This window comes from Cibotium barometz, chromosome 55 (assembly GCF_041138505.1).
Source record: "Cibotium barometz isolate CiBa-2024 chromosome 55, ASM4113850v1, whole genome shotgun sequence".
NCBI lineage: Eukaryota > Viridiplantae > Streptophyta > Polypodiopsida > Cyatheales > Cibotiaceae > Cibotium > Cibotium barometz.
In genome coordinates this window covers 9,358,679-9,368,646 of record NC_141100.1, presented here as the reverse complement: position 1 = coordinate 9,368,646, position 9,968 = coordinate 9,358,679, and the positions used below count along the sequence as shown (strand labels likewise).

General features: G+C 43.6%; 2 protein-coding genes across 2 annotated transcripts; both read right to left on the bottom strand.

The window, feature by feature from the left end:
* Nucleotides 1-472: 472 nt before the first annotated feature.
* On the bottom strand, nt 473-6,268 carry LOC147607343 (uncharacterized). Its single transcript, XM_086790455.1, has 3 exons — nt 6,256-6,268; nt 730-1,070; nt 473-637 (listed from the first exon to the last, which is right to left on the bottom strand). Exons 1-3 carry the CDS (start codon nt 6,266-6,268, stop codon nt 473-475), a joined length of 519 nt encoding a protein of 172 aa, XP_086646581.1.
* Nucleotides 6,241-9,274, bottom strand: LOC147607342 (uncharacterized). The gene is made up of 2 exons (XM_086790676.1): nt 8,611-9,274; nt 6,241-7,355 (listed from the first exon to the last, which is right to left on the bottom strand). The coding sequence occupies exons 1-2, from the start codon at nt 9,235-9,237 to the stop codon at nt 6,354-6,356; spliced, it is 1,629 nt and encodes a 542-aa protein (XP_086646802.1). The 5' UTR covers nt 9,238-9,274; the 3' UTR covers nt 6,241-6,353.
* Nucleotides 9,275-9,968: the final 694 nt, after the last annotated feature.

The following is a 9,968-nucleotide window of genomic DNA, read 5'->3' as shown; positions in this document are numbered from 1 at the left end:
AGGGTTTTTGGTGCATTAGACCATCCCATTAGACCATCCATGAAGAACATATACACGAGGGAGATTAAGACAAGAACGACATGAATGCATACATTGTCATTACACGATTCAAGACAGACATGAATGTAATACTATCGATCAAATCAATATTACTATCAAAATTTCATACATGTATACAAGGGAGTCCATATCTCGAAGTAGCCCATGGCTTGAGTTTACAAAAAAATATATACAATCACATCCTAAATATGGAATGTGATACTACAAGTCTGAGTACTACTCAGACCCAGATGATGACTCGGTGCTCCCCCCATGCTCAGATGAGCTCGCATCGGTCGGAATGTCCGAGGAGTAGTGCTCACGTCCACCCTCTGCAGCGGCGGTCGGTGGATCATCAGCAGCTTGTGCCTGTTCAAGTAATATATAGTATATAAGTATATATATATGCAATTCAATAAACCAAAACCATTCGTTACGAATTTTCAAGTACCTGTCGACCGTATGGTCTCATGGCCAACTCAAACTGCGCGTCCGTAATACGTCCCTCGGCTCTGAAGATGGCCCACGTGTCACGTCTGCTATGCCGGCGAGCATACGCAGTATCGTGGGTTGTGGGCTTCCTCCCCGTAACCCGTCGCTGTATCATAATCAACACAATTTGTAAGATTAAAACAATTCATAGAATCAATGAATTAAGTAAACAATCAAATAAAGTGGCAGGATACTTACGAACTCTGCCTCCCATGACTCGACGTCGCCAGATCCGAAATGCGAAGATCCAACGGTCTCCATCTGGATCCGTCGTGCCTCCACATGCTGCCTGCTCTTCACGCCACCCTCTGCTCGTTTCTTTGCCTCCTTCCACTCGCGTTTGTGCGCAGTGGTGGCAGGTTTCTCGGCAGGATAGCCACCCGCAGCTACATTTAGCCGGTCATCGTACGCGAGTTTTTTAAGGTGAGATCTTTTATTACTTAAGATCTCCCTTATTCGCGTCCTTCCCCATACATCCGAGAATGTAGCATGTGGGGGATTGGGGTACCGACTATGTACAGCCTCTATCACCTCCCCAACTAATCGGCTATTTTAATCTTTAAATTTAATAAAACAATTTCTATATGAGTTTGATACTACCCCACGCATGTACTCCATTACCTCCCTCCCCCTCGCATCCATCACTATCCCGCCCCTATCCGTCACATCATAGCAAACCACTCTCTCCATCTCTCTCATCTCCTCCTCTTCCGAACTGTCTCCTCTAACTCTTCTCCCTCTATCTCCTCTCTCACCGCGTGCCCTACTACCTCCCCCACCTCCCCCACCTCCCCCACCAAAGCACCCGCCGCATCCTCCACTCCCACTCTTCCTACTGCTGCTGCGGGTGGAGTCACGACTGGGGGATTGTCTACGTGACGGTGGCTGTGAGCCCTGACGTGACGGTGGCTCTGAGGGAGCACGTGATGGTGGCTGTGAGGGTGTACGTGAGTGTGTCTGGGACGAGGTATGTCTCCTCGGTGGACGTGGAAGAGGAGAAGCTGCATGCCGTCTCGTCGGACTCGGAGGAATAGACGGCACTGGAGTGCCCTGGATACTCGGGGTAGGGGTATAGACACCAGGCATGGAAGGAGGGGGATGGGCATACATATACTCTGTAAGCTCAACCGGACCAGGTTGGCGCCCAAAGTGATTCATCATCTCCATCAACCAATTGCTGTACGCAAATGGATCGGATGAAGAACCTGGAATATCCATAAAGAACCTGCAACAAACATCTTCATGTACATCATGGGCTATCATCGACACCGGTGTTTGAAGGGTGCACATTCTCAGTTTTACGTGCTTCACTTGAACTACTTAATATACAAACAGTTTATGGATGGAGCAATGCAAGTCTTGACGCATTGTTGAAGTAAGCATTGTAACTTACAAATTTGAATTAGTGGTTTAAGGTTTAGGATTTAAGACTAACTATAATTGATGATATTGGATGCAGGCTATTATCAAACATGCTTCCAAAGGAAAATAGACTACCCACCTCAAGAGTGAATCCATTTGGTTTCAAAAGCACCGCATACAGCGTGTGGCCAGTTGTGTTGGTGAATTACAACCTTCCACCATCAATGGCGATCAAGAAGGGACATCTTATGTTATCCCTTCTAATTCCAGGAAAACATAAAGTCAAGCATATGGATGTTTATCTTGAACCACTGATTGATGAGTTGGAGGAACTATGGAGAGGTGTTGCGGTGGTGGACATTAGTAGGCCTCCCTCCTCTCGACACTTCGACTTAAAAGCAGTGTTGATGTGGACAATGCATGACTTTCCAGGATACAGCGATTGTTCTGGTAAGAATTCTAATTACCTCCCTACTCTATTACTATTGGCTATATATATTAATTAGACGGTTTGACTTTATTATTCTAACTTTTATTTATATTTTAACAGGTTTGAAAACATCGGGTAAACATGCATGTCCTGTTTGTGGCCCTTCGTTAGTACATGAGTATGCTGATGGTTTGTGTAAGACTATATTCGATAATCATCATCGATTTCTCCCCTCAGATCATCCTAAATATGTTGCTAGTAAGAGTAACATTCCTCCACAAACACTTCGTGCAAAAGATTGGAAGCGTATTTGGGAGTCTACAACTATTCTTCCTCCAGATGGCATGAACAGGTATAGTGATGTTTTTTCAATCTTGTTTTGTGTAGTCTCTAATTGGATTAAAGGTCACATAGAGCAATCCCTTGTGCAGGTACTCCATTTTTTTCCGGCTGCCATATTGGACCCATCTTAAGATCAACCATCTTCTTGATCCCATGCACATCTTCAAGAATGTGGGATCTGGTATTTGGGAACATATTACTGGTAAACGAGACAATGTTAGCGTACGTGAGGACTTGCGGGTCGCAGGACGTATGCGTCAAGCTTGGCCACGAGAGGTGGGTGGGCACGTTCGTCTTCCGCCTGCACCATGGATTATATCAAAGAAAGAGGAGAAGCAGGTAAAGCAGGCCATCACCACTTTGCGTACTCCCACTGGATGCATGAGATCATTGAAGGGAGCCTTTACAACCACTAAGAAAAGAGGCGTTGAGCAACTATATGGGTTGAAGTCCCACGATTGGCACAAGATGCTTCAAGTAAGTGTTTTCCAAGTCTTGTACGTACGTTGAAATTAAATTTTGTAATGCCATAAACCATAAATGTGCTCTTATGTGCGCAGTTCATACTACCTACTAGCATCGACCATTGTGCGAATAAGAGTTTGAAAAAATGTATTTATAAGATGGGCGAGCTTGTGAGGTATGTAAAACCCATGCTCAGATCACCCTTCATTATACCTTGCAAAATGAACGTGCATGAGGTATAACGTACTATTTATTTATTTTTCAGATATGTTAGTTCCAAAGCAATTGATCCAGCCACGTTGGATGATGCGCGTGTTATGGCAGTGGAGGTGGTTTGTTTGGTAGAGGAGACTTTTCCGCGAACCATTCTCACAAGTCAACTACATCTCATTGTGCATTTAGTGGACGAAATTGCTTTATGTGGTACTGTGCATGCACGTTGGATGTTCTTCCTAGAGCGCTTCATGAAGACCTTAAAAGACTTTGTGAGGCAAAGTGCAAGGCCTGAAGGAAGCATGGCCGAGGGTTGGTTGATACAAGAGTCTCTTGTATATATTTCAGAATTTCTTGGTCAGGTGGACAGCTCTTTGCCACGACTATGGAGCAATGAAGAGGACTTGAGGATGACCTCTATTGTGCCTCAAGGAAAAGGACAGAGTAAAGTAATTGACAGAACATTGATTGATGATCTCAATTTCACTTGTATCCTTAATAGTGATGTGATGAGCAGATGGGCTACAAGATATGAGGATGCAAAGACAAAAAGGCAAGCAGAAAGAGCTCTCTTTCGGAGGCAACATGGCTCTCGGAAGGCGTACCCTAAGCATTTAGCAACACTTCCGAATGATATCCATGTTGATTGGTTGCATGAGGAAATGGAGAAAGCAGAGAGCGACGAGGGGCTGCATATCACGGCGGAAGAATGGGAGTATGCACGAGGATGCATGTCAAAGGTATATAGAACTAATGTTTTGCATTAGTTGTAAGTGATTTGCTTTTAATATTTATTCACATTGCTTACACAAATATTGCTTCTATTTTGGTCCAGTGCACTATGTTCAATGCTATATGGTGTGAAGGCAAGCATTTTCGAACACAAAGAATTGATGAAAAGAGAAATACACAAGATTGCGGTGTCATTAGTAGCTTTGAGGGAGCTAATGAAAAAATGGATGATTATTGTGGCATAATCCAAGACATATTTAGGCTTGCCTTTCGTCGCTTCTTTGTGTATGTTTTGGATGTCAAATGGCAAATGAACGTGGTAGAAAAAGGGCCTGATGCAACGATAAAACGCCATGCAAGTGGATATGTAACTATTGACTCTACAAAGTTCTGGCAAACAAAGAAAGATAGGCTCGTATTGCCACAACAATGTGAGCAGGTATGCATTTTTTTTACTAATGTGTTTCATGTACATATATATCTAAGCTCACGTACCCCTTGACTTTTGATATGCTAATTAATTACTGTACTGTGTGTATTTGAGTAGGTTATCTATCTACCAATGGTGCATGACATCAAATGGTGGTACGTCATCCCTATTGCACCACGTTCCAAAGTGATGTATAATACATTCACTTATATGGAGCATATGGAGGATGTAACAAGCCGCAATGAAGATGACGTCGAACATGCCATTGAAGATGTTGTGATCGATGATCAAGAAATAAGAGATGATCGTGATAATGAGGATGAGCATGCCATTTCTCATGATCATGAGAATGACCCTACCATTGAGGATGATGGTGATGTTGATGAGGATGATCAGGACATCGATACCATTGTCAATGGAGTACAGAATATCGATAGTGGAATAAATTTAATCGTAGCCTTACCAATTGATCAAATGGATATTGATGTTGATCGTTTGGCAAGGATGGATCTTATTGAAGATGAGATCGAACCCTAACCAATCCGTCACTGTATGTTCTAAATTGATGACATTTCTATCATCTCATATGCATGATTTATTTTTGAATTTATTTCATTGTTGTAAATGCATGTAGTGGGATTGTGTAATGATGTATACTGTAATGTACTATGAGATGGTTTAAGGAAAATAGTTTTTATCTTCAGTTTTTCTCTGTCGTCATGCGTGTATTAATCCGTGTATAGTGGCGTGTATTTATCCGTGTATAATAGCGAGTATTCACCCGTGAATATTCTCGTGTATTTATGCGTGTATTACTGCGTGTATATAAACGCGTTTATACACGCGTTGATAAATGCAAATATACACGCGAACTTAAATGCTAAAATACACGCGCCCGATTCTATTCAAATACAAGCGCGACCATACACGCGTTCGTAATTTATCGCGTGTATGAAACGCGTGTATGGCAGCATTGTCTTGTAGTGGTGGTTGATATGATTTTTAATTCTGTTTGAGAATGGATGAATTGATTTGGATTCTGATTGAAAAATGATGATTTCTGAAATTAGATGAAATATAATAATCTGAACGAAACCACAATGAGGATGAATGGGACGAGTCCCTGTGATGATATTCATGACTAGAATGATGATAATGAATTCAGCAAATCACTATGAGATTAGTGGGTTGTGCTGTCAAATTGTTACTGTTAACACTTGACTCAGTAGATCAAGTTAAGGGATGACAAATTGAGAACTTGCTTAACTGAAATTCCCGTAGAGGAATGTTCAAAAGGAAATTTTTTGGTCTAATGGACCATTATCGTGTTAAAGATATGAATGATATGATTTGAATGAATTATTATTATATTCAGTGTGTTTGATCAATGTTTGTTGATATCGGTGTGCATTTCTGCTTGCATCCCGATTGCTATTCTTTCATTTCAAAAGACTTGTTTAAGGTTATCCGATGTAAGCAATGCTTGTTGTTATCGTGTTTGTGGTCTATGTCTCTCTCTCTCTCTCTTCCTCTAACTAATTGTGACAAACCAACCAAGAAAATAGAACTAAGGCTTTTCAACAACGATACTTCTTTGTTTCCAATTATACTTTGGCCCGGAAGAGACTCACAGTATACCGTATGTTGAAGCTACTTGTACATATCCATAATCCCTTAGTTTAGTTGGGTGCAATACAAACAACTGTCATATTATATTATCTGGTTACATATTTTGTTAGCAAATTAATACCGTTCTTAGACATTGACTAGTATAGTCAATGTCTTAGATGGTACAACTGTGTTACATGTGATTGGCTTTTAGCAAAAGGGGGGCATAATATAATAGTATTATGAGGACCAAGTTGCAGGGCAGAAGGAAGCATAGACGATATCAAGCGCGTTAATGCCCCCGTCAAAGAGAAGGCCTCTAAATCCCATGAGGAATGATCCTTCAGGGCGGTTCCATTCAATATTAGTATAAGAACTGTCCCCGCCACTTATACAAGAACCATCATCGAGTGATATATCAAGCCTCCTTATCAATGTAGTAGAGGAAGTGTCATGTGGTTCTGCTCTATGGAAGCCCTTGAAGGATTTGACAGTGTGACTAGGCAGCACCACCAGCAGGGGGCTGATTTTTTCCCCATAGCAATGACTGCCATGGTGAAGGGTTTGATCTACCATGTTCCAACCAGAGTAGGTGACCTCCAAGCAGCTGACTCGGTTCCAAGTATAGCGTAGTTGTATGGCGGAGATCCTCTTGCGCTGCTGAATATATGTTCTAGGATCCTGTACATCGTCAAACGCCGCAGCACCAGCCCCTCCATTCATGGCTTGATACGTTTTCACGGTGTAGTCTAGGGATGGCATGCCGCTGGCAAGGCACTTCAGTACTAATCGATCACCCACGATTAGCGGCTTGGTCGGATTATCTACATATGATGACACCAAGCCTCGCACCATGCTCTCGTCATTATCTGCTTGCACCTTCACACTGTTGAGCTTGTTGTCTCCGCCATAGCCCCCATAGAGACTGTACACCTTGTTAATAACATCAATATTCCCTTGTAGGTCCTTCAACTTGCTCAAGGTGTTTGAGGTTTCCCGGCTCGCTAGCATGGTGCGGTTGCGCGCAACGGGTTTGAACATACTGCCTATGCCTGGAACATGCTCATAGCCAGAAACAGTCCACTGGATGATCTTCGGAGCTGTGAGCTGCATCGACGGGAACTTTAAGGCAAAGTTTACCATCTTCTCGGGAGCTGGGAATTCGGGATTGGCTACGCCGGACATGCGCTGCACGAAATGGATGCGTCGTGTCTGAGATGAATTAAAACGCTCGATCTTGACCTGCAAAATATTCCAATATGCTGATTGGGATAAGTGTCACTACTCTGATCATATCAACACTGAAGCTCCATCCTCAAAGCATCATGCAAGTGTGTAGGGGCTCACTCTGTGAGCAACTCAGTACGGTGCCATGCAAATGTATATATAATCACCATATGTGTCATATTTGTAGCATTCAAATAATCACCAAATCGCCACGCATGCATAAGTCTTGAGCGGCTATGGCGGTGATCGCAGGACACATACTAGACAAACATAAGCTTCTGTCACTCATTCCAAGTCATATATGTGGCATTATATGTTATGGACCATAGGGTCTTTGTGGCCTTACGGACCACATGGTCTTGCAAAGGCATGGTTAACTCATTTCTTACTTATATTACTTGTGCAATATATACGCAACACAACACCAGTCGACCCCATAAATCCCCCTTGATCAAGGTCGGTCCACCGACGGCAAAAGAGTCTACAAACCGGCCAAGGGCATATAGACACTGTTGTCCAGCACAACACTGGACTTATGGGATCATTGCCAAGTCATTTGTGAAGGTTCCAAGAGTGTGAAGCCCATTTTCCCTTCTTTTTCTCCTTGATATAGTTCAGCATGTAGAGCTTCCCAAAGGCAGGCATACGTAGCCTGCAAAAGCGGGGGGCACGGCCTACGTGCCCGCGAAGGGTTGGGGGAGGAACCGGAGACCCCCATCCCGCACCAAGAGTGTCCTTTTGTAGGGCCCAATGGTTGGATTCCAGAGGGCGACCAAGGATATACAGGAGCATGCCGGATATGCTAAAAAAGTGCAAGCGAAGAAGCATATGATACACATGAAAAGTTATCAATATAATTTAAAAATATGTGCGTCACCAAGAGACGTCTAGAAAGCTCCTCCAAGGATTGGTCAATGCGCTTTGAGATGGGATAACGTCTAAAGCAACGCCACCTTCGTCAGCTTAGTGGTTCAGTGTGCTAACGTGTACAGCTTGTTGCCCCAGGCGTACAACGCCAACGCCACTTTCACCACCTTAGTGGTTCGGTGTGCTAGGCAAAGCCGTGAATTGAAATCCCCATTTTATGAGGGTTGTTGACTCTAAAAGGGAAAACAAGTTACCAACCTAGTGTGGTGGTAATTAAGGTGTTTCCCTTTGGGGGCCTTGCGGTTACCGTGTACATATATATGGGTGTGTGAGTGGATTTTCTCTCGGGCGCTTGCCCCAAAAATCGTGAAAAAAAATAAACCAACATAAAACAACAGATCACCTGCAAGGATGCATCCACGCTCACTGTAGAGAAGATTCCTGCTGCTCTCAGCTCGCCGCTCAGCCGGGACTGCTCCTCCCGCGAGTCCGAGTAGTAGGAGTACACGGCATAGTACTCACCACCAGTGATTCGGCTTGATAGGTAGCTGTCGCCATATAATTGCACAAAATCTGCCAATTGGGTATCGTCCTTTGGCGGAGAAACCTCAGGCCGCAGTCCCTGCACATTGGTCACCGTCTCCAAGCCCTGGATGTGGCGGGAGAACACAACGATGTGGGTAGTGTTGGAGGTGGTGGTCAGCTGCTGGAAGAATTGCACCTTCTCGGAGACGCTGCCAAAGCTAGAGAAGCTGACAGAGAGGGCCTGATCAATCTGGAGGGACTCGATGAGCTGCATGCTGCTGGTACAGATGTCACACTTCACAAAGCTATCGCCTCCCGAGACTTGGGTCTCCCCTTTCACTGCTGTATTCAGTCCCTCCCCAAAAACAGCATTGTAGCCCTGCATCAACGCCACCGGCGCGACGGCACGGAGCCCATTCGTGGAGCGCCGCCCCTGGCGGCAAGGCGCAAGCAGAGGAGCCGCCTTTAATTCACCTTTTTTGATCAGCAACTGCGCAGCTGCCATCCTCTCTTCTCTCTCTCTCTCTGTCTCTCTCTCCCTCTTCAACTTCTGTAGGCACTGGGCAGCGACATATATAGTGCGTCTTCCATAATGCGTCTTCCATAAGCTCGAGCATGAGCAGAATTATTCTAAACTTTCCAAAAGAAAGAAAAAATATTCTAATCCTCCATACCACGTATATCAATCAATGTGGCATCTATGACCCCTCTCTCTCTCTCTCTCTTCAACTTCTGTAGCCACGGAGCAGCGACATATATAGTGTGTCTTCCATAAGCTCGAGCATGAGCAGAATTATTCTAAACTTTCCAAAAGGAAAAAAAAAAAACAATTCTAATCCTGCATACTACCTTTGATTTACTCGTAACTACTATCAATCAATGTGACATCTATGATTTACGCATAAATCAATGTGACCTCTCTCTCCCTCTCTAGCTTATCTCTCATTTAAAGACAGCGACCTCGAGCATGAGAAGAATTATTCTAAACATTCCCAAAGGAAAAAAAATTCTAGAACCAAACTATCCATCAATATTTTGTATTATTTCTCTTCTTTTTGTGACTCCGATACACCGTTTTGTGTAAATAGTAGAGGCCATGCTTGCATGCTCTTCTCTTTGTTCATGCATCACCTTTTTCCTCTCTATGATTATTGAGCAAAAGTCAAGAGCAGTGCAGGTTTGGGTTTCCATAAGATCAAAGTTTAGGACTTGTAGATATTAGCGAATCATCAAAAG

Coding starts and splice junctions, on each gene's coding strand:
- LOC147607343 (XM_086790455.1), bottom strand. Junction 638..729: donor AGTCATGGGAGGCAGAGTTC/GTAAGTATCCTG, acceptor ATTATGATACAG/CGACGGGTTACGGGGAGGAA.
- LOC147607342 (XM_086790676.1), bottom strand. CDS start 9,237: ATGGCAGCTGCGCAGTTGCTGATCAAAAAAGGTGAATTAAAGGCGGCT. Junction 7,356..8,610: donor GCGTGGATGCATCCTTGCAG/GTGATCTGTTGT, acceptor AATATTTTGCAG/GTCAAGATCGAGCGTTTTAA.